This window comes from Aulonocara sp. 'chitande type north' Nkhata Bay, linkage group LG3 (genome assembly GCF_057382095.1).
Source record: "Aulonocara sp. 'chitande type north' Nkhata Bay isolate Kocher_YH1m ecotype deep benthic linkage group LG3, A_spYH_male_GT1.1, whole genome shotgun sequence".
In the NCBI taxonomy this organism is placed as follows: Eukaryota; Metazoa; Chordata; class Actinopteri; order Cichliformes; family Cichlidae; genus Aulonocara; species Aulonocara sp. 'chitande type north' Nkhata Bay.
Window position 1 is genome coordinate 2,483,638 of NC_141346.1, and position 23,854 is coordinate 2,507,491.

Below are 23,854 nucleotides of genomic sequence, written 5' to 3' on the forward strand. Positions count from 1 at the left end.
CTAGCAGATATTAGAAACACCAACACAACCTATGCAGCCTTTTAGGCACAACAATAACCACTTCACTCCTTTGGAGCTGACACGTCCGTCCAAGAAAGATGAGATATCACTAACAATTCAAATCCGTGGATGAAAGTATGAGACGATGAACTGTAGGGAAATAAAGTAAAGAGGACACACGGCGCCAGTTCAGCTGGGTAGAGCAGGCAACCCGTTTGCTGTAATGCTAATGCAGGGGCCTGAATGTACCCAAAGTATCAGGGAAAAAAGAGAAATGAAGCCATAACTGTACCTGCTTTGTCTCTGTGTGGCAGGGCGCACTTATCTGCAATAGGGCCAAATCATCCTCACTGTGCACCAATATACCCTGGAAAAAGTACCTAGTAGGTCTGCACACATTGACTGTAACACGTCCTGGTACAGGCTGTCCATACGTGTACCTGTTTAAGAAAAATAAGTAAACATTATGAGTCATTTGCTCTCCAAACTCCAGATTTTACAACACATAATTTGTCCTGAAAGAACTTTTCCTTACTTTGCACACACTTTAGCTTCAATGTCTTCCTGCCCAATACTCACTTCTTCAGATATATTTACTGTCACATCAAATTTGGGTAAAACTGGGGGAAATATGAATGTCAGCATTTGCACTCCATTACAACAAAGAATTTAAGAATAAATAAGACTGACTTACCATATTTCTCCACTTTGAAGTTGTGAGATATTTTCCTCTCACCCACTGACACAATGATCTGGTACGGTCCCTCAGGGGCCTCAGCGTCCAAGGAGTAAGAAAGCTGCAGTATTCTGCTATTGGATGTTTCATTTAGCCACTGTCCAATCCTGTTACTGTGAGGATCCTGTTAAATCAAGTGACAGTGACAGCTACTACACAGGTGTAAGTACAGTACCAACTAGATTCTTTATTTTCCTTTTCAACAACATTAGAGCTAAAACGGGACAATATAAATTTAGGGGGACATAAAGATGTCCTGTCTTCATCTGTAGCCAGCTTTGTCCTCTTCTAGATGTGAAGCACTTGTTTATAAATGTTTAAAAACTAAGTGATATAAAGAAACCTAAGCTGTAATGACAGGGAAGCTGTGGCTGTGTTTGTGGAGTAATTAAATCAAAATTATTAATTTGATTTAATCACTGTCATTTTATTTTCACATGTGGGGCATCAAGTGACAGAACAGACCCCTGCACGGTGTGTATTACATACATGCAACCCACTTTGTCCAGTTTTTAAAGCTTGCACTGTCAGTAACTTGGAGTAATACTGCAGAAGCAGTGTGTATGCAAGCAGTGAGCAGGGAACCTTCAAGTCTGTCTGACTGCATGTGTTCAGTGTTGTGTTGATGCATTTGCAAGAGAAGGAAAAGCCTTTTCTAGAGGCGCCCTCTTACCTGAAGTTCAATGACATCATACTGAAAGAAAAAGGAAGAAAGACAGGTGGAGTTAAGAAACTGTTGTGTAAATCACTGCATCCAAATTGCAAACAGCATTATTAATAATACTGTTCAAAAACTCACCAGCTGATTGGCAGGTCGCATTTTATTATCCATCGCAACGACTCTGAAATTCACTTTGAGAAGAATTGAGAGGTTACCTCTGTTTCTCTCTTTGTACTTTAAAACAAAGTCACTGCAACTTATCAAACATGGATCTGATTGGTTACCCTGCACAGCAAGCCTAGACAGATCTCAGATAATGGACTGACATGTATGAGACATATGTATAGAATTTATTGAAATTGAACTGATATTGCTAATTTATATTTTAGTTAATGACACATTTAATTTATTATTTAATTATGTATTTAATACATTTGGGCACCCGAGGCCCTCCATATTCTTCCCTCACGATTTTTTTGTACTTTGAATTCCAAAGCCATGTTTAAACATATTTATTTTATTGTGAAGTTTTAAAAATTAAAACCGTTAAACTTTCACATAAAAAGAATTTGACTCTGAAATAAACTAAGAGGCATTACTCAGACATGATTCATTTTGTGCTATCTGTCCCCGATTACAAAGTTAAGCTGAAAACGCACCGGAAACGTGCTCGTCATCTCCGAGCATGAAGTAAGGAGAGCCTTCAAGAGAGTGAACACCAGGAAAGCAGCAGGACCAGACGGCATCCCAGGTCGTATCCTAAGAGACTGCGCATACCAGCTAGCTCCTGTGTTCACTGAGATATTCAACATCTCTTTATCTCAGTCGGTGATCCCCACATGCTTCAAAGAGTCCATCATTGTTCCTGTCCCGAAGAAACCCCACCCTGCTTCTCTCAATGACTATCGCCCTGTAGCCCTCACCTCAGTAGTGATGAAGTGCTTTGAACGCCTGGTCAGAGACTTCATCATTTCTTCACTACCAGACACACTGGACCCACTACAGTTCGCTTACCGTCCAAATCGTTCCACAGACGATGCAATCTCTCATCTCCTCCACACATCACTCACTCACTTGGACACTAGAAGGGGGAATTATGTTAAAATGCTCTTCATAGACTACAGCTCTGCATTTAACACCATAATTCCCTCCACACTCACCACCAAGCTGGAGCATCTGGGACTCAGCTCATCTATGTGTCAGTGGATCTCCAACTTCCTAACTGGCAGACCACAGGCAGTAAGGATGGGCGGACATGTCTCAGCCTCCACCACTCTCAGCACTGGAGCCCCCCAGGGGTGTGTTCTGAGCCCCCTGCTGTACTCTTTGTACACATATGACTGTGTGGCCACTACCAGCTCCACCACCATCATCAAGTTTGCTGACGACACCGTCGTGGTGGGCCTGATCTCTGATAACAACGAGACGGCCTACCTGAAGGAGATTAGGAATCTGGAGAACTGGTGCCAGAGGAACAACCTCCTTCTAAACGTCAGTAAGACAAAGGAGCTGATAGTGGACTTCAGCACTAAGCAGGAGAGGAACTACCAGACCCCCGTCATCAACGAGTGCCCAGTGGAGAGAGTGGACAGCTTCAAATACCTCGGAGTTCACATCACGCAGGACCTGTCATGGTCCTGTCACATCAACACCGTGGTGAAAAAGGCCCGACAGCGTCTCTACCACCTCAGACGCTTGAGAGACTTCCAACTGCCCTCCAAGGTGCTCAGGAACTTTTACTCGTGCACCATAGAGAGCATCCTGGCGGGAAACATCTTAACCTGGTTCGGGAACAGCACCATGCAGGACAGACGAGCTCTACAGAGGGTTGTGCGGTCAGCTGAGCGCACCATCCGCTCCGAGCTCCCTGACCTGCACTCAATCTACAGCAGGCGGTGCTGGACCAAGGCCAGGAAGATGGTGAAGGACCTCAGCCATCCCAACAACAGACTGTTCTCTCTGCTGAGGTCAGGAAAGCGATTCCGCTCCCTGAAGACCAACACAGAGAGACTGAGGAGGAGCTTCTTCCCGCAGGCGATACGGTCTCTCAATCACACCACCACACAGTACTGACCCACACATACAGTTCTTACACACACACTGGACATTCTGGACATTGTTTTCACTTCATCACTTAAATCACGCTGCTGTTATTGTGTATATATTTATTTATACTTCTTGTGTATTTTGTTCATACATTCTTATATAGTTCTATATTGTGTATTGTGTATTTTGTTATACAGTTATTTTATTTTCAATTTAATTTATATATTTTATCTTATTCTTTCCCAGTGTGTTGTACAGTTATTTTATTTTCAACTTTAATTTATATATTTATCTTTATCTTATTCTTCCCAGTTAAATTTACCCTTCATTCTAATTTGTGTTGTACAGTTATTTCATTTTTAACCTTAATTTATATTTTATTCCTTCCTAGTTAAATTTACCCTTTTTAATTTTTCATATTTATTTCCTATCTTATTCATAGCCTTTTCCTTTTTTGTTTTCTTTAGGTCACGAGCAGTTGTCCAAGCATTTCACTACATATCGTACTGTGTATGACTGTGTACGTGACAAATAAAATTTGAATTTGAATTTGAATTTGAATTACTGTCTAATTCTCCATCACAGCAGCAGGTCTCAAAATGGAAAATATAATATGGCCTTTGCCCTTTGGGGGAAGTTGTGCACTCTGAGTATTCTGCATGTTTTATTTCTCATCACTGTGAAATAACTGCATACCATTCGTTGTCAGTAGCTGTCTTTTGCAATGTGAAGTTCGTCATTAGTGTGAGCTCAAATATGAAACTTGTGGGATTTTTTTTCCTTTTGTTGTTTTTTAAAATACCATATTTTTCGGACCATAAGGCGCACTGACGATGAACGTGTCTGAAACGGGTCTGTTTTTATACATAAGGCGTACTGGAATATAGGCCGCATTAACCCTTTAAGACCTACCATAGAACCAAGCACACCAGAGCTTATATTATATTTTTACATGTTGTAGAGCCATTTTTGGGAGCATTTCAAGTTGCTATACATCAATACAACCATTATAGCCCAAATTATTAATAATATGTCTGCATTAAGTGCATAGTAATTACATAAATTGCAAAAAAGTGCAATAAACTACAAAAAAATTGAAAATCTAGTCAAAATGCCGATATTTTGTCCCAGTCCAGCCCTGCTGAATTTGAAGTTATTTTTAACTTTTTGTATGATACCTGATTTATATTGAATAAGGCTGAAGTAAACTAAAGTCTAAAATACTTTTGTAATTCAATTGTAATTTTTAATGATTTAAAAGCATGTAGAATAGCATAGACCCTAAAAAATTATTCAGGGGCTTAGTAAATATCATTATAATTCTAAGTTAGATGACTTAAATTAAATGACTTAATGACTTAACTTAAATTAAATCTTTGAAAATCACAAAAGTGTTATCTTGAGTTGAAAATACTGAAAAGAATGCTTAAATTTTCAACACCAGTTTTTGAGTTGAACTGAGCTCTTTTGTTCAAGTTTATTTAAAAGAAAAAATTCTGTATTTGAAACACAGGGTGCATTATTTAAATCTACTCAATATATCTCATAGAAAGTACTCAAAATAACTGAGACACTGGTATTCATACTTATCATTGTCTTTAACTTTAATTATTAATGGTTCAAAAATCAATATAATTTTGTCCCCCAATACTAACTTAAAACTTTGAGTAAGACTAATGACCTTTGGCATGTACCGCACGCGAGGAGCATGGCCTCATGGGAGATTTTCTGCACGTTGAACGAGACAGACACACATCCACTGCAGACTTGGTAACGTTTTCAGGTAAGTGACCAATTCTTACATTAGCCGTCTTTATCCACACCGTTCTTTTATAACATGTTCTGAAGAAAGTGTTTGTCATGGTGGCTCACTTGGTGGCGTGTTTGTGCACGTTAATTTAAGTTTTCAACCCGTCTTCCAGTCAAGGCGGCGGGAAACCGCGCCCTTTTATCCTTTTACGTTCTGAGTCGCTATCTGCGTTCCGGGTAATTTGACCGGAATGTCCCGGTACCAGCGACCTCACCGTTTAATCGGGGGCATTTTAGGAACCACGTGAAAGCAGGTGTGCTCAGACATTTCTAGAAAATGGCCCTGTTGAGTCGCGGTGCGGGAGCTGCGGTAGTCACGCGGCCTGACTCACTCTGTCAGGTTGTTCAGGAGGAGATGAACAGACGTCATCAATGGCTTTGGTAACTAAGAAGACCTGCCCGCGGAACAGTTCATAGCAGCAACCATGCTGCTTAGCTTTCTTGTTCTATGTGGGGTCTTTCAGAGCATATAAGACGCTGCTTTCAGCTTTGTCCCGAACAGGGCCAGTTTTTGAGAGAACGCTGAGAGGACCGCCCGGGTCAGCAGATTACCTCATCCAGGGCCGGTCCAAAGTACTATGGGGCCTTAAGTAAATTTAGACTCGGGGCCCTACTTCCTTTCAGATCCCAGAAAATAATGAAAAAAAAAGAAGCTTTGGTCCTTTTGGTCAAGCCAAAAGTGCCATCATTTCCAGTATAGTTAGTATATAGTTAGTTAGTATAGTTCCAGAAACACTCAGTTTATTTAAATCCAGGTTGAAGACTCACCTATTCTCATCTGCATTTGAATAAAGCACCAAATCCACACTTTTAAGCTTAAATTTCAAAACTTACACTAACTACTGATTTTATCTACCGTTCTGATTTTATATACTGTTTTGTTTGTTTGTTTGCTTGCTTTAATCAATTTTAAATCATGCTTTTTATTTGTTTTTGTTTCTAATGTCTCTGTAAAGCACTTTGAATCACCTTGTTGTTGAATTGTGCTATACAAATAAACTTGCCTTGCCTAGTTACTCCCAATTTACATAAATAAATGTTTATTTCAATCCAAGCTAAACTTTCTTATAAGAGATTGATGTTATGGCAGATTACTCAGTGACATGTTTTGTAATGATAAAGTTTTGATTTGTATTTTTTCAGCACCATCTTCACCACCAGGAAAAAAATCTGCATCAACTACAAAGTAAAGCAGGTAATTTTACTCAGAGGACTTGATGTGTTAAATTTGTTGATGTGATGAATATGATATTGTTTTATACAAGCTGAGTAGTGGATGGTGATACCACCTAAATATTTATACTGGTTTTGTGGTGGGTTATTTGCCAAATCTAAATTTTGAGAATTTTTCAGTTCAGTAAATATATTGATGAGTTCATGGTCTGTCATCCAGTGTCACCATGAGTATAGGCGCAGCCCTTTAAGTGGGTATTCCCCTTGTGCGCGCAGCACTGAAGTATTTTAATCCACGCCCACCTGCTGTGTGGGCCTCACCCTGGTCTAGTATAAGTTACGGTGAGACCAGGAAATCGGCTCTACCGTTTTTCTTCAGCCAGCCAGAAGATGTCCAGCGAGACGATCCGTCTGTGTCCATCCTGCCAGACCGGCTACATCATGTCGTATGACCGACATGCCGTCTGCGTGGGCTGCCTCGGTCCTCACCATGCGGACCTCGCCCTCACACCTTAATCCTATTGCCGCCCCTGTTAGATCCTCCCGCCAGAGGAAAAGCAGCGGAGGTCAGCCTTTTTCAAGGCTGATGCTGAGGAGGCGTTCCCGCTAAGAGAGGTACTCGCTGGAAGAAGCCATCGAGTTCTTCGATGGTGGGCCGGAATTGGATGATTCCACCCACCGTGAGGAAAACAGCAGTGGTGGCAGCTCCACTGCCTCCCAGCTGGGCAGCCTGGTGACAGAAGGGTGGATGAGCCGACGCTCATCCACCACTGGCCTTCACATGTCGGCAAGGACGCCGCTCCCAGTTGTTGGTGCGCTGCTCCTGGATCTGCCTGGCATCATCCAGGAGGCAGCTGGTGAGAAGGGACTTCCCGTCCCTCAGCCGGCTCCACCCCCATCTGATGATCTGGCGGGAAGGTATGGCTCCGCTCACTCTCGTTGCCCAGATCCCATCTGGCCTCAATTCCCAGGGATGATGACCAACCTCTCTGAGGCAGCAGCAGAGCCAGCGAAGATTAGAGCACCGGTCTCTACCTAGGGCTTCACAGAGGGCTTCACAGACCGGAGTTTTCCGCCTGTTCCCCCTCTGGAGCCGAGCCTCGCTTCAGTTTTCGGCACCAAAATGACCAAGGTCGTTGGACAGCGACCGGCCCATCCCGCCAAACTTGACCAGCTGATCGCAAGGTTCACTGATCAAGCAACATCAATGCACTGTTCAGTCAGCTGCAGTGACTAACAACACTGCCTTGCTAGCATTTGTCATCTCCAGGAAGGTGGAGGAAGCAGAGCTGCCAGAGGAGCTGAAAGGCTTTCTCTGTAAAGCCGCTGACGCGATTCTGAATATGTGCGCCACTTCAGAGGTGTGTTCCTCTCGCATCGCTGCCTGGCAGACGATGGTTCAGAGGGCAACCTGGCTCCGCCTCTTCCCTCTAAGATTATACAATCTCACAGGGAAATAGTGCAAGCAATTCATAACATAAAATTTAGAAGCTTAGTGGAAGATAATACTTTATGTTAAGGGTTTAGTCTGCATACTGAACAAATCCACTTATATGGATTTATGTCTGGATGCGTAAATTAATCTTTTGCATTTTAGAAAATAAAGTCCAGGTTGCAAAAAATGGTAGATTTTTTTTTTTTTTGATTGAATCAGAATTTTGGCCTTCAGATTTTTTGTCCTCTCCCATCCAGGTCAGTGCAGCGTTTCATAGGATCACGACCCTGAACCTTGAACCAAAGTTCATGTCATCGTTGGACTTGTATTCATCCAAACTCCTGTCCTTGTTTCAAGCCAAGAAAGGTGCTGCTGGACAACGCCACAGGGCACAGTTAAACCTTCTGCTTCAGGTAAGGAAGATTGCATTTTCTAACCACAAAAATGTTCCAACACAGCATTGAAGAGGCCCTTCCACTAAAAACGGTTTTTCTTAGGTTTCTGTTCAATATTTTAGCTCCATAGGTGTTCTTACCTTGATGGTGGGTGTGAAAACAGGTCAACAACAGAAAAAAAATAGTTATGTTTAAGCTAGAAATGGTAAGTCATGTTTTAAATGTGCAAATTTTGCCTCAGTTGAGACTTCCTGTTTTACAGAGTGGAAATTCCATCGAGAAGTCATCATCAGATGTTTCATTGACCATCTGGGAGAGGATCCAAGTGCCTTAATCAAAACCTTTGAGGTTGGTGCAATAAATCTGTTTTAGGAATATTAGTAGTTTATTTTAGCTTGTGAGATCATAGACAAGTTTTAAGATACTGTTCTAAAGAAAAAAAGCAAACACTTCAAAGCATACAAAAGAATAGCATTTGCTCAAAGATTTTGGAGCAGTGTCCACATATTATGAGTACCGGTGATGTCATACAAATGAAACTTTTTGTTTCAATGTTTGGAAATATGTGAGCTTAAAACAGTTGTTTCTCTTTTTAAAGGACGGTGCTGATGCTGTCTTCGTTGAAGAGGCTTTGGCTGAGGAGGTGATGAAGATTTACCTGCTGCAGAATCAAGACAGGTCAGGCGAACCTACTGATGTGGGTATTGTTATTGAAGGCGTTACTGTTCTGGGCAAACTTGGGAATCTGAGCAAAGCCTGTTGCTATCTTTTGGGACTGTGCTATGCTCTGGATCTGAAATACCCCAAGAATTTCAAATGCACATTTGAAGCATTTCGAAAAGTGTTCATGGAGCTGGATCCAGGAAACCTTTCTGTCAAGGTTCAAAGACTGAAAAATGACCTCTGTTCATTGTAGACAAAATTTCACAGGGCTGTTCTTAAAGTGTTAGACTTGTTAAGTGACATGTAATGCTCACCAAAAGGTTCAGTTGCGACATTACATTGTTTTGACATTCCTGTTCATAAATAATGTTTGTACCATAAACTGTGTTTTTGTATTAACTTTCCAGATTCACATTAAGATGTAAATGGGAGAGTATCATTATGGATGTTTTTTGGTCACTCTTTAGTTATAATCTTCCCAATTTTTTGGAATCAAAATAAGATGTTCAAAAACTATGTCACAGTGCAAATGTTTTTTTTTTTTTTCAGGATTTATATTTTTTTTGGATCTTAATTTTATTTTTGTCATTTGACCTTTTCTGAAAAGGTAAAGCACTGCGTTCACTTGAGCCACTTTTATTCTTTGTATGGCAGGTACATTTTTCTTGTTGTTAGCATCAATATGCCAGTTTTACAGAGTTTTATCAAGCATGCCAATTTGGATGCAATTTTATTATATAAGGCTGTTGTGACTGAAATTTTATCCAAGTTTTATCCACTGAATGTAGAACAGATTTCAGCTCACTGTGTTCAGAGAAGGAATCTGCTAAATGTGTGATTCACAAAAAAGCTGTTTAAAATAAATCATTGTGAACAATGTTGAATTGACGTGGTTCTTTTTTCCTCTGTGTGTGTGTGTGTGTGTGTGTGTGTGTGTGTGTGTGTGTGTGTATAAATAAAATAAACACTTAATTGTAATTAACGTTTTTGCTTAAGTTAACTTAAAAATATTAAGTAAATTGAACCATTATTTAAAAACAAATAATTGTAATGGTGTAGGTTAAATGTGCCAAGCATTTCAGCATTTCCTAATTAAAATTTTATGTAGTTTGAACTTTTGGTTACTGTTGTTTTAACTTACATTTTCAATTGTATTTACTCAATTTTGTATGTTACTGTAACATCTTTAATTGTTCATAACAACTTATTCCATTTTAGTTGGATTTACTCAATTAATAAGCTGTATTTAAGAGATGTGATTGTTGTTGCATTTACTCATTATTTTTGAGTGTAAAAGTGTTGCACCAAAATATTTAAGTAATTATCAGTTTTAGTTCTTAGAGTGTATGTAGGCAAGTACATTTCTCCTTTTTTATCAAGAAGCAAAGACAAAAAGGAAAAAAAATCTGAATCATTCGTCCCCACCAATGCCAAAACGAAATCTACGCCCTTCCCTAGAGGGTAATTTTCAGTGCATTTCTCTCTCATGAATAGGCCTATAGTGTGGAGAAATTAAGCACACTGCTTTAAGCGCCTTATAATTTTTGTTATGTAACTTTGCACTGTCCACTTTCTGCTGTAACAAAACCAATTTCCGACGTGTGGGACTAATAAACGTGATCTTATCTTATAATAATGACTAACCTGGTATTGTGGATGGATTATCTCAGTTGTTCTCCTGACTGAAGTTTGGTCCATTTAAAGCATTTTTCCATGCGATTGCATTTGTCAAAAACCATCGGAAACTTTTATTGAGTGGAAAAAAGTTAGCGTTCATCCTCCAGCTTCACTGTGTTTATGTTATGCTAACATAGCTGTGTCGCTAGCGATCACGTAGCACAACATTGTATACCAGGTAGTCCAACTTCAGTAATGTTGGAAGTGATAGCAGAGCTTTACATTTTATTTTTATCCAGAAATCTCTCAGTCACAACATGCTATATCATGCTTAGGTAGCTAGCAAAACCAGCGAGCTAACTTCCTGCTAACTTCTAACTCTGTTACATTTAATAAATTCTGTTTGCATGGATGCCTGGATGTTAAACTTAATTGTTACACCTGGTAAAGCAGCAAGGCTGATCATTTTATTACAGATGAAAGAATTTAGACAGTTTTTAACTCTCAGTGATGCTGCAGTGTTCGTTTGACTTTAGGACCTGAAGCAGACGGCGTTTAGGATCCAGATTAGACCGAGTCCGCGAGGCTTCTGACTCTTCTAGCTGTAATGCTCCGACAATCCATCAAGCGGTGCGGCTTCGTACCTTACCAAAGGCGTACTAAAACATTTTTTCACACATTTTTGAGCACTGTGTACCACATAAAATCTGTTTGTGGTCAGTAAACACAACCAGAATTCATACATAAGGCACACTATTGATTTTTGAGAAAAAGAAAGGATTTTAAGTGTGCCTTGTAATCCGGAAAATACGGTAGTTATGTTCAAAGATGGAGTCAGATTTCAAAGCGCGAACAAACATCTCGGTCGATCGACCGTATTGATATCTTGAAAAAATTTTGCTATTTGAAGCAAACATTTCACATCAATCACTGTATGTGTGTCCAAATTTTGGACAATAAAACTTGTTACACAAATTGGAGATGGTGGAGCAGCTTGCTCATGATGTTGGAATTTGAATGAACTACATGTCTTATATAACATAACAGCACATTGTTACCTTTTTGTCCAGGGAGGTAGATGGGTTTGTCTGTTTGGATGAATGTGACGGGATCAGACGCTCGGATCATCACTTTTCTGACTTGTTTGGAGTAAAATGTGTCTCCTCGTACCTCCACCTGAAAATTTTGCACCTCCTTTTGTACCAAAGGAGCCTGAGACAGTGGGATATTTAGATAGTCATTAAAGCCTATAATGCTTACGATAACAACTAACACACACTTTGTGTGTGAAAGTGCTGGTTGCCAACCTCAAACTGAACACAGGTTTGAAAGGCCTCATTTGACGTATGCGTGAATAAGGTTGTGTTCTTCTCTCGGGACATCAAAGTGACAGTCATGACCAGAGTCCCACTGGGCTGTCGGAGAGTTGCACAGAATTTGGCCTCAGCTCCAGCTTCAATAACTGCAGGAATGGCCACCAGGTACTGGCTGCATACAGCATCACACATACAGCAGTTACTGCAGTGAACAACTCACACAGACAAAAACACGCTGAAGACAAACTCACGGTTCAGCCACCGCTTGATCCACATGCATCCAGCTCAGGAGGACACACAGAGTGCAGCTCAGGATCCAGAGACGGTCCATGACTGGTTGTGATAATCCTCAGTGTCAGCTTCGGCTAAATATCGGCTGATCGTCCCCACCCACATAACAGCCACGTGTTTGAAACGCACTCATGTACTCTGATCTCCACAAAGTCAATCACTTACACATTTACAAAATCCCAATCCTGCTTTCAGCACTGAACACTAAACTATAGACAACAGTAAAGTTTGTCATTCAGTGTAAAACATTACAGTAACATACAGTGCTCCGAGGTGATGTTTCTAAATCAGCTCAGAGTTTAATTCGGCTGTTACAAGAAGTTATTTCTGTTTCGAATGTGCCTGTTTTACTTAATAATGTGCATTTTCTTACCGTCAGTGGTGGGATATCTCACTGTAGTGTGTAACTACTGATATTCTCTAAAATCACTGGGCGTTACAGTAAGTGTAGCCACCAACAGCGCCCTTTACCCAGCGTGGGATGTCTGACTGCCATGTTTTTGACCTTATTTTTCGGGAAAGACTAAACAAACGTTTGTGTAGTGATAACAGGCTCAAACACAACGGATGGATTCATCAGTGATGTCACAGACTGCTACATTTGCTTAAAAGACAAATATAACAATATTTCTGTAAGGATTCAAAATGAAACATGTTTAACAGCTTTTCTTGCACTTTGGTAAACACCACAGATCAAACTTCAGCCCACTGAAATAACAGCAGTGACAGTCACACTGCTGAGTGTGGATGGATATGTTTTCTCATTTTTAAACTGAGATGTAAAACTGCTGCGAATGAGTCATATTCTGGACCCAGCAGTATTACCCCATGTCATTCTATTTGTCTTCTTTGATTTGCCTTTACGGGAAAAGGGTTTTTGTTTGTTCCGTCTTACTAATGTGCTGCAGTGGGGCATGTTTAAACACACATGTGTTCATCCTTATTAACAAATCCAGAAAATAACAGAAAAAACAGTTAAGAGCACTGAACCTATGAGGGACTGAATTCTACTGATATACTGAATATCTGCTGCTGTTAGGATATTATTAGATATTATTAGATATTTATTATGATACATGTATTTATGATATGAGCTCACTCATGGTTAATGTGCTGATACCTGTGGTCAAGGACCACATGTTCATTTATGTCAATATTTAAATGTCTTAAATCGTGACAAACTTCATAAATCTGGGTGGAACATTCTGTTGGATTGTCTCCCATTTTAACAGCTCAACAATTTTCTCTTATAAATTTGACTACACTAAGGAATTCTGCAGTAAAGTCCGTTATGCCAAATGAAGTTAAATACTTTCATGAAATCAATTTCAAAACAGTAAATACCAATTTTATTTCGAGCACATTGGTTAATTAAAACACGAAGGGTGTTGCTAGGCAGAAGAGCAGCTCTAGCACCCACCTTACTGGCATCCACCTGCAACTGTATTACCTCACTTATTTGAGGAGCTGGAGCATTTCTTAGGCATGTATGAGTAACTCTGGACTAAAACAATGACATACTTATGTGCAGAGATGGGCAGTAACATGTTACAAGTAATCCGATTACTTTTTTCCAGTAATTAGTATTGTAAGGGATTATTAAAAAGTAATTAGATTACTGTTACTTTTCCGTAAGCACACTGCGTTAACTGTGATTTAATTTGTAAGAGTGTCTTGTGACAATGACGTACGAGTGTGCGACGTCGGTGGGGACAGACTTGTGTAGATCAACAATGGATAACATGGAGTGCCGGAGAGAGTCCGACCACGCAGCGTTTAAATCTTGGAAATGCTGACATTACTTTGAGTTTGATTCTGTAAAAAGTGACAAAAACATTAGCATCCGCTGTACACTCTGCATGGGAAGAAAACTTCTTTCTACAGCGAAAAATTAAATTCACAGAGAAACCCCCGGATCCCCCCACTGACATGACCGCTGTGGCACCAGGCAAACCTCCACCAGCCCCACTCCTGCTACACAGGTGACAATAAATTTAAGAGTTGCTGAATCTTTGACTTTATTTATTTTTTACTGTGTTTTTACTCACAATAGTGAGTGTAAACACAAAAAATTATTTCATTTGATATGCTGGAATATGCAGAAAATAGGTTTAAATGTTAAACACATTTCTACCAGTCAGACTGTTGCATATAATTTTATTTTTGCTTGACGCATAAAGTTAAAAGACTAAAACTAATAAAACAAGTTTAAAAAAAACTTTTTCATTTGATTACATTTTATATTTATATTACACAGAAAAAAATAGAATTGTGCTGAAAGGTCTATTGCTTTATTACATATTCTGGTTGTTACGGCCTCTGGCCTCCAGGTGGCCCCGCCTTCCTCTATGGAAATCAAAGTGCTCCAGGACTCACGGGGGATTGGCTGGCCCGGACCTATGCCCGCCCCAATTTCATGCAGATCAGAGCGTGTCAGACCACTCACACCATTGGCTGCTGCAGGAGCCTTGAGTACGACAGACCAATGACACAGCTGCCTGCAATTACCTGAGAGTATAAAAGGCTGAGGATTCTTCATTCATTGAAGGACTTGCCTAGTGAGTTGTTTCACTAACGGTTTTCAGTTGTGTTAATAAACCTTATGTTTTTCTTCTTATCTAACCCCCTGGTCTCTGAGCTCATTTATGTTACGTCCGCTGTCGCCTAGCAGAGCCGGGTCGTAACATAAGTGGGGGCTCGTCCGGGATCCCTCATAGGGGGGTCTTTGTTCCTGGGAGGGGGGTTAAATTAAAAAAATAAAATAAAATGTCGGCTGCGTTTTGTTTACAGCACTTTATAGCTGCCCCATCTCTTGAGATTATCAATAGCCGTCGCAAAACTGATTTGCTGCAAATTGTGGATCACTTTCAGCTGCAGGTTTCAAAAACCCTCCGTAAGTGTGATATAAAAGCTTTAGTGGTGGACAAGTTGGTGGGAGCTGGTGTGCTTCAAGCGCCTGTTTTGCCTGTGGTCTCTGGTGTGCCAAGCCAAGCTGCCGTAGTGGAAGAGGGCCAAAATGGTTCTGGTGGGGATGGTGAGGGGGATGAGCGGGGAAAAACGCCGCGCACGCTTCCTCGCTATGACCCACTCTCTTCTGGGAGTTCAGAAGGCAGAGAAGGAGCTCGGCTGAAGGTGCGGCTGGCACGTCTCCAATTGGAGGCTGAGGAGAAGGCCCAGAACAGGCGGGTTCAGCTCGAAATAAGATGGCTGGAGATAGAGGCAGACAAAGCCGTTAGGCTCCGAAAGCTTGAGCTGGAGTCTCAGTCTCAAGCCTCATCTGTCTCTGCTGACAATTCCGGTCCCGCCTCCTCGTCCACTTCTGCTTTTAAAATCAATAAGTGCATTTCTTTAGTGCCCACGTTTAGAGAAACTGAGGTTGACACATACTTTGCAGCATTTGAACGTATCGCTGGCACGTTGCAGTGGCCTAGTGAGATTTGGCCTCTTTTGCTAATGTGCAAACTGTCCGGCAAAGCCCAAGAGGTGGTGGCGGCGCTTTCTTTAAGGGACTTTTAGATTACTCGTGCATTAAAACGGCTGTTTTGCAGGCGTACGAGCTAGTCCCCGAGGCCTATAGGCAGAGGTTTCGCCAGCAAAAGAAGTTGCCAGCCCAAACTTATGTGGAGTTTGCAAGGGAAAAGGGGGTTCTCTTTGATAAGTGGTGTGTTGCTTCGAAAGCGAGTAACTATGACGCTCTGCGCGAATTAGTTTTGTTAAAGGATTTTAAGAAATGTGTCCCTGAGCGTATTGTGCTATATTTAAATGAACAGAAAGTGACGTCACTCGCATCTGCTGCTGTTCTTGCTGATGAGTTTGTGCTCACTCATAAAGCCTCGTTTACTGGCAGTGAGAAGCCACGGGTTAGCCCTGTGCAACAGCCCCACACAGCTAAAGTGTCTGGGTCCAGGGAAAACCGTGAATGTTTTACTGTCATAAAACTGGACATGTCATTGCTGACTGTTTAGCCTTAAAACGCAAAACATCAAATGCTCAGCAACCCAAAGGGGTGGGTTTTGTAAAAGCTGAGGCCCGTCATGAGGTCCACGGTTGTGGTGGTAGGGTGCCAGACCCCTGTTTCGAACCATTCATTTTTGATGGCTCAGTATCGCTAACTGACAATCCATCTGAGTTAAAACCTGTGCGTATTTTAAGGGACACCGGAGGTTCTCAAAACTGTCATCCTCGCAAGTGTCTTACCGTTTTCTGCTGAAAGTGAATGTGGTTTTAATTCTGTTCTACGGGGGATAGAGATGGGTTACGCTCCCAGACCAGTTCACAGAGTTTTTATCAAATCAACCATTGCTACAGGATTTTTCCCTGTTGCTGTTTGCCCGGCCTTGCCAATAGAGGGCGTGGCCATGTTGTTGGGCAATGATATTGCAGGAGGGGTAGTGCTCCCTCGTCTGGAGGTTTTAGACAACCCCCTGAATCAGAAAACCTCTGATGTTTCTATGCACCCTGGGCTGTATCCAGCCTGTGCAATTACTCGAGCACAAGCTCGTAAAAATACTGATATTGCCCTCTCTGATTCTGTGTTGATGTCCTCATTTTCCGAGGAGAATGATGTACCCACTAACAGAAACAATGTTCTGTCACCCCCAGACTCAGTGAAACCTGAGGAGCCTGATCCATTTCCTAAGGTCTCTTTGCTGCCCTTGACTAGAGACCAGCTATCAGCAGCTCAATTAGCTGATGAAACACTACAGAGCTGTTTCTAACGTACGGTAAGTGCTGAGCAAGTCGAGAAAGAGCAACAAGCCTTTTTTGTAGAACGGGATGTTCTGATGCGTCAGTGGTCTCCACCAGGTGCAGAAGGTGCAGAATGGAGTAAGGTCAAGCAGATTGCCGTGCCCTCTGTGTACCGACAGAAAATCCTGGCCCTTGCCCATGAAAGCCAGTGGTCGGGACACTTGGGCATCACGAAAACATACCAGCTACTATTAAGACATTTCTTTTGGCCTGGTATGAAGCGTGATGTTTCTAAATTTTGCAACAGTTGCCATGTATGTCAGATTGCAGGTAAACCTAATCAGGTCATAGCCCCAGCTCCGTTGTGTCCCATTCCTGTAGTGGATCAGCCTTTTCAAGGTTCAAGGTTCAAGGTTCTTTATTTGACACATGCATAGTTAAACAAGTATAACACACAGTGAAATGTAGCCTGACACGCTCCTCGACATGTGCAAAAAAATTGGGGGGGGGGGGGGGGGGGGGGTGTAGAGGAAGAACATTATATATATATATATATATATACAGTGGGGCAAAAAGGTATTTAGTCAGCCACCGATTGTGCAAGTTCCCCCACTTAAAATGATGACAGAGGTCAGTAATTTGCACCAGAGGTACACTTCAACTGTGAGAGACAGAATGTGAAAAAAAAATCCATGAATTCACATGGTAGGATTTGTAAAGAATTTATACGTAAATTAGGGTGGAAAATAAGTATTTGGTCACCTCAAACATGGAAAATCTCTGGCTCTCACAGACCTGTAACGTCTTCTGTAAGAAGCTTTTCGGAGTGACGGACGGAAGTGAGGTAAGTGACGGAAGTGATGTTGTAGGTGACGTCAGACGCCGGAGATTTTGGCGGAGAAAAAGCAAATGGTAGCATAGAGTTTAACAAAGGTTTTCCAAGCTTCAGTATTACCAAATATACTAATCAATTGTCATATAACTAACAACATCTGTTTTATCATCTCTAACACCCTGGAGGACAACGGGGAGAGTTTAGACGCTCTCCAAGATTACATCGACCGCTGTTTTCAAGATTTAGTAATGCATAAGGCCCAGAGTGCATCTTCCCCGGCCAAAATCGAGACGCCGTCATCGAAGAGAAGTCGCCAGGCAGACTCCCCCGGTACAACATCGCCTGCCGGCAAAGACATCGCAGAAATCCTGGAGTCAATCGACAAGCGATTGTCCAGTTTCGATGCGAGGCTGTCCCTGGTGGAGATCTTACACCGGGAATTTAAATCTCTGAGAGAATCCCTGGAATTCAGCCAGCGGCAGGTGGAAACGCTTGCCGCTGAAAATGCCACGCTACGGGAGTCGGTTAAATCTCTCACCGATAACGTGACCCAGCTAAACATTGAAAATAAAAAAATAAAAGAGTCCGTTATCGATCTACAAGCCCGTAGCATGAGAGATAATCTTGTGTTTTCTGGTATTCCAGAAACTGCCGGAGAGGACGCAGAGGCAACGGTGAAAAGCTTCATTAAAATCCACCTGAAGCTGCCGGAGGACACCGTAAAGAACATCGACTTCGATAGAGTACATCGCTTGGGGGGCGCGCGGTCGCGGACCGGGAGACCACGGCCTATTGTGGCCAAATTCAGTCAATTCAAACAGAAGGAACAGGTGAAGAGTCGCGGCAGAGAGCTGAAAGGAACGGACTTCAGCGTGAACGACCAGTTCCCCAAAGAGATCCTGGAACGACGCAAGGTCCTGTTCCCAGTTCGACGTAGCTTTATCCAGAAAGGCTCCCGTGCTGTCATCGCTGTGGACCGGCTCTACATGGACGGACAGCTCTACCGCGACCCCGGCACCACACCGTGGTTATACTGACTGCACTCCAGATAAGAACCCGCTACACTCTTTTCTTATTCATTCACACTTTCTCCTTTAAAATGTGTTTAACCTAGTAATATCAATATGATGTCATAGCAGATATAACACCGTCACCCTCCGTCATTGCTTTAATTGGAATGTTTCCGTTTCGTCTCTTTTTTTTTGTTGTCGCTCACAGTTCATGTGGTTTCTTTCTTTCTCTTGTCTTTCACTGCTGTGGTCACCTACTTCCCCACTCACCTACAAACAACACCCTCTATTTCTCCATATTTTCACAACACGATCACGCAAACACATCAGCTCAACGGCAGCACATTCACAACAGCCTCACAGCACGCACAGACTTGCAGGACACATAAGCAAGCCACGCTTGTTCATATTAGTGAATATTCACACACATAGTCAGACTTATGGAGTCTCTCACCACACTTCTTTTTCTCTTTCTATTTACAAACAAGGGATGTTTCCACACTCTCTCCACCCGTTTAAACGAAACACCCAGCATACATCATTAAACATACACGCACAATTAAGGGCATGCTGAGGTTTGTCACATGGAATGTAAATGGAGCTGGCACCAGAGGAAAGAGGTTAAAAATATTTAACCAGCTTAAAAAACTACAGGCAGATGTTGTTTTATTACAAGAAACTCACAAACCTGTCACAGGTTTAAATGAACTTAAAACACCTGAGTTTCCTAACGTGTTTGCAGCCGGTTATAATTCTAGACAACGGGGAGTAGCAATTTTAATACATAAAAATGTTCATTTTACAGTACTCGATACAGTTATAGATCCAGAGGGTAGATTTCTAATTATTAAACTATCAATATTGAACAAAAAACTATGTATTGTTAGTATATATGGTCCAAATGTTGATGAACCCTCATTCTTCCACGGTTTTTTTAGTGCACTCTCTGAACACCTTGATTGCACACTCATTCTTGGCGGTGACCTCAACCTTGGACTAAATGAAGAAATGGATAGGCTCAACACAACAGGAACTCAGCGTAATTGGCAGTCCACAAATATAATCAAACAGTATATGAACGACTTTGGTCTTTGCGATGCATGGCGCTCTCTTCACCCCACCAGTAAGGAATATACTTTTTTCTCGCATGTTCATCACTCCTACTCTCGTCTGGATTATTTTTTGGTCAGCAGCTCACTGCTGTGTGACATTTCAGACACTGAGATTCATCCTATAGCTGTCAGCGATCATGCTCCTGTATCTTTAACACTAATGCACAAGAATAATACTACGCCAAGTAAAAACTGGAGATTTAATATATCACTACTTAAAGATGAAGACTTTATTAAATACTTTAAAAAGGAATGGACTTCATATTTAGACTTTAATGACACTCCCGGAATATCTGCTTCTGTTCTATGGGAAGCAGGGAAAGCTGTGATGAGAGGTAAAATAATTTCTTTCTCATCACACAAAAAGAAAGAAGAAAACAAAAATATTCAGGAATTAGAAAAAAACATCAAATCACTAGAAGAAGCCTACGCGTCCCACCAAGATCAGGAAACATTGAACAAAATATGCAAAACAAAACTAGAATTAAATGAAACTATTAATAAAAAAACACAATTCCTTATACAAAGACTTCGCTTGCAGAATTTTGAACACAGTAACAAATCAGGTCGATTTCTAGCTAACCAGCTAAAAATAAAGAAAGAAAAAATAACTATATGTGCTGCTAAAGATTTATCGGGGAACACAATATATGATCCTGGAAGAATAAACAACATTTTTAGGGATTTCTATGAAACTTTATACTCACCACAAATAAACCCATCTAAAAATGAAATTGATCTGTTTCTTGACAACGTAACTCTTCCAAAATTACTAGACAGTCAAGCAATGGAATTCGATTCGCCACTGACGCCAAGTGAACTCCAGGAAGCCCTGATAAGTATGCCCAATAATAAGGCTCCAGGTCCAGACGGCTTCCCTGCAGAATTCTACAAAGAATTCTGGACAATTTTGGCACCAGTATTCCACAGCATGTTGCAGGAAATCGAGGAAAAGGGCAGACTACCACCAAATATGAATTCTGCCAACATTAGTCTCCTGCTAAAACCAGGCAAAGACCCTTTATTTCCCTCAAGCTATCGTCCAATTTCTCTTTTAAATGTAGACCTTAAAATAATCTGCAAAGCTCTCTCAAAGAGATTAGAGAAAATGACCCCCCTCTTAATTCATCCTGACCAAACTGGTTTCATAAAAGGTCGGCACTCCTCAACAAACACTCGTAGATTACTTAATTTAATAGACTACTCATACGATAAAAACATCGAAGCCATAATATTATCTCTAGATGCAGAAAAAGCATTTGACAGAGTTAATTGGAAATTTTTATTCGCAACTTTACACAAATTTGGTTTTGGAAACTCGTTCATAAACTGGATAAGAATATTATACAATTCCCCAACGGCTCGTATCAGAACAAATGACCAGACATCCTCCAGCTTCTGTCTCCTGAGGGGCACCAGACAGGGATGCCCACTCTCCCCCTCACTTTTTGCAATTTTTATCGAACCTCTAGCAGCAGCATTTAGACAGGCTACAACAATTAAGGGCATAAAATGTAAGAACATAGAACATAAAATCAGTCTCTATGCGGATGATGTGTTGCTTTTTCTGCAAAACACACAAACCAACCTCTCTGAGGTAATTACTTTAATAAACTGGTTTTCAAGAGTTTCAGATTATTCAATTAACTGGCCAAAATCTACAGTTCTCCCCATTAACTGCTCCTTCCATAATTCTTCCTCTGCCCCACTGCAATCCGGAAATATAAAATATTTAGGTATTAATATCTCTCCTAAGCTTTCAGACTTAACTAAACTAAACCACATCCCACTTCTAAAGAAAGTAGAAGGCGATCTGACTAGATGGAAATCTTTACCCATATCACTCATGGGAAGGGTCGCCACTATAAAAATGATGATCTTGCCAAAAATAAATTACTTATTTTTGATGATCCCTAACAAACCATCACAAGATTGGTTCAGATCTCTGGATTCATATATTTCCAAATTCCTTTGGAAAGATAAACCCCCGCGTATTAGCTTAAAAACGCTACAAAGAACCAAGGATAGAGGAGGATTAGATCTGCCTAATTTTCACCAATACTTCTTAGCCAACAGGCTTCAGTTCATCTCAGAATGGTTAAAACATACCTTCTTAGTTGAGCCCTGGCTAGATGTTGAACAGGCACTATGCAAGGATCTAGAGATTTCAGACCTACCATTTATTAGCTCAAACATCAAAAGACATGAATGCTTTAAAAGTATCAACATCAGCTTCTCTCTGACAGCATGGTGGGAGTTTCTAAAAATAACGGAGTCTTCATTAATCCCATGCAAACGTACACCTATCTGGAATAACCCTGACATATTACAAAACAATAATATGATTAATTTCCCAGAATGGAGTTGTAAAGGAATTAAATACTTAGAACATATATTAGAGGGAACAGAATTTATTCCATTTGACAGACTAGTTGAACAATATGGGATCAACAAGACAAGGTTTTTAGAATATCAACAAATTAAATCCATAGTAAAAAAGAAATTTAACCTCAGTCAAGTTGAATTACAAACACCACTAAGTGCGGCACATTTTCTTACTCTTAAATCCCCCAAATTATTATCTAAAATATACAGAACACTTTCTAAATTAGATGAATCAATATCCCTTCCTACTGCAAAGTGGGAAGCAGATTTATCAGTCAACCTAGACCAAAACTTCTGGTCTCAGATTTGCTTAAAAACTTTTAAATTAATTAAAAATCCCAGTCTGCAATTAATACAATACAAAATACTTCATAGAGTGCACTATACAGGTCATCGGATGTTCAAGATGGGCTTTACATCTTCCAACAACTGCTCACACTGTCAAGGCAATACACCAGACAATTACATCCACGCTCTTTGGTTCTGTCCACCAGTGCAAAAGTTTTGGCGCGAGATATGTGAAGACTTATCAAAATGTCTGAAATGTAACATTCCAACCTCCCCCTTAGTGTGTTTGTTGGGCAGCTTAGATAATGTCACTTCAGAAAAGAATATAGCCCATATGATCTTCACTGCCCTATGCATAGCCAAGAAAACTGTCCTCATGAACTGGAAAAATAAAAATAATCTTAATTCTAACCAATATAGAAATTATCTATTAGATTACATTAGTCTTGACACAGCCTCTGCCACCACATTAGATCAATTGCTCTGGGCCCCTTTTATCAGCTCCATCACCTAGTGGGGGTGGGGGGTCATAGTTTGGTCCCGCCTTCACTGTTGTGATTGGTGAGGGGGTAGGGACAGGCTTAGGGCGTCGGGGGGTTCCCCGGAGGCATCTTCCTTGGGGGGCTCAACCCGGGGTAGCGGTCACGTCCGGTTGAGGGCTCTGTTGGCTCTCAGGTGACTGTTTCCTCGCGGCTGCGTGCAGCGGGGCTAGGGGAGGGTCTGTGCTGACGGACGCGGGTTACTGACCTGGCAACCTGGCTGCCCCTGGGTGGGTCCGGGATGGGCGTGAGGTTCTGGGGGCGCTCCGTCTCTGGGCTGGGGCCCGGGCCGGGCCTCGGGGGCTCGGGTCCTGGTTGGTGTGTTGCCGGGGTTGTGGGCGGGTGGGTGCATGGGGGCCCGGCCCTGGAGCAGGGTGCCGCCGGTGCATCGAGCCGCCTGGGGGGCTCTTCAACTGGTGGGGGGGATGGTCACATCTTGCAGGAGCTTTCTTCTCTCAGGAACTCTCTGCAGGAGGGGGAGATACAGGAGAGGTGGAGGAAGATCTCAGCCTGGGCGTTTACCGTCTTATGTAGTCTGGAAGATGTGTGGTTGGTGGGGTGGGTGCAGTTTTCTCTGTGGTGGGGTTGGGTGGACTGTCCAGGGCTCTGTGGAGCCGGGGGGCGCTACTGCACTGGGCCCCGGTCTGATGGGCCTGGGCCCCCCTTCCCTGCCCCTCCCTTCCTTCCCGCCCCATCTCCAGCTGCCTCCCTCTTCCCGCTCCTCCACAACCACCCACACATGCAGGGCCTTGGAGTGGGGGTATGTCACCAGGGTGCAGAGGAGGCTACCCCCCCCCCCCCCCCCCGTCCCCTTCTGGCTGCCTCTGCCTCAATTTTATCCCACAACTTAGACA

At 41.8% G+C, this 23,854-nt stretch overlaps 2 protein-coding genes and 1 pseudogene across 3 annotated transcripts in view; 2 read left to right on the plus strand and 1 right to left on the minus strand.

Annotated features, from left to right (window-relative positions):
• Positions 1-12,227, minus strand: part of LOC147333478 (alpha-2-macroglobulin-like) — a 63,536-nt gene extending 51,309 nt beyond the window's left edge. The window contains exons 1-8 of the mRNA XM_086266942.1: positions 12,103-12,227; positions 11,843-12,023; positions 11,594-11,747; positions 1,536-1,588; positions 1,410-1,430; positions 695-860; positions 536-620; positions 293-440 (exon numbers count right to left, since the gene is read on the minus strand). Of these exons, the coding sequence (XP_086123068.1) occupies positions 293-440; positions 536-620; positions 695-860; positions 1,410-1,430; positions 1,536-1,588; positions 11,594-11,747; positions 11,843-12,023; positions 12,103-12,182 (888 nt within the window). The 5' untranslated portion in view covers positions 12,183-12,227. The remainder of the gene's footprint in view (positions 1-292; positions 441-535; positions 621-694; positions 861-1,409; positions 1,431-1,535; positions 1,589-11,593; positions 11,748-11,842; positions 12,024-12,102) is intronic.
• Positions 1-23,854, plus strand: part of LOC147333479 (uncharacterized) — a 167,981-nt pseudogene that overhangs the window by 27,696 nt on the left and 116,431 nt on the right. The gene's annotated exons all lie outside the window — the stretch shown is intronic.
• LOC147333480 (uncharacterized) lies at positions 7,845-9,250 on the plus strand. Its single transcript, XM_086267817.1, has 3 exons — positions 7,845-8,273; positions 8,502-8,603; positions 8,854-9,250. Exons 1-3 carry the CDS (start codon positions 7,995-7,997, stop codon positions 9,169-9,171), a joined length of 699 nt encoding a protein of 232 aa, XP_086123943.1. The 5' UTR covers positions 7,845-7,994; the 3' UTR covers positions 9,172-9,250.

Excerpts from the sequence above, each read along its gene's own strand:
- LOC147333480 (XM_086267817.1), top strand. The coding sequence starts at position 7,995 with ATGCGTAAATTAATCTTTTGCATTTTAGAAAATAAAGTCCAGGTTGCA. Across the intron at positions 8,274-8,501 it reads AGTTAAACCTTCTGCTTCAG|ACTTCCTGTTTTACAGAGTG; the intron begins GTAAGGAAGATT and ends GCCTCAGTTGAG. Across the intron at positions 8,604-8,853 it reads CCTTAATCAAAACCTTTGAG|GACGGTGCTGATGCTGTCTT; the intron begins GTTGGTGCAATA and ends CTCTTTTTAAAG.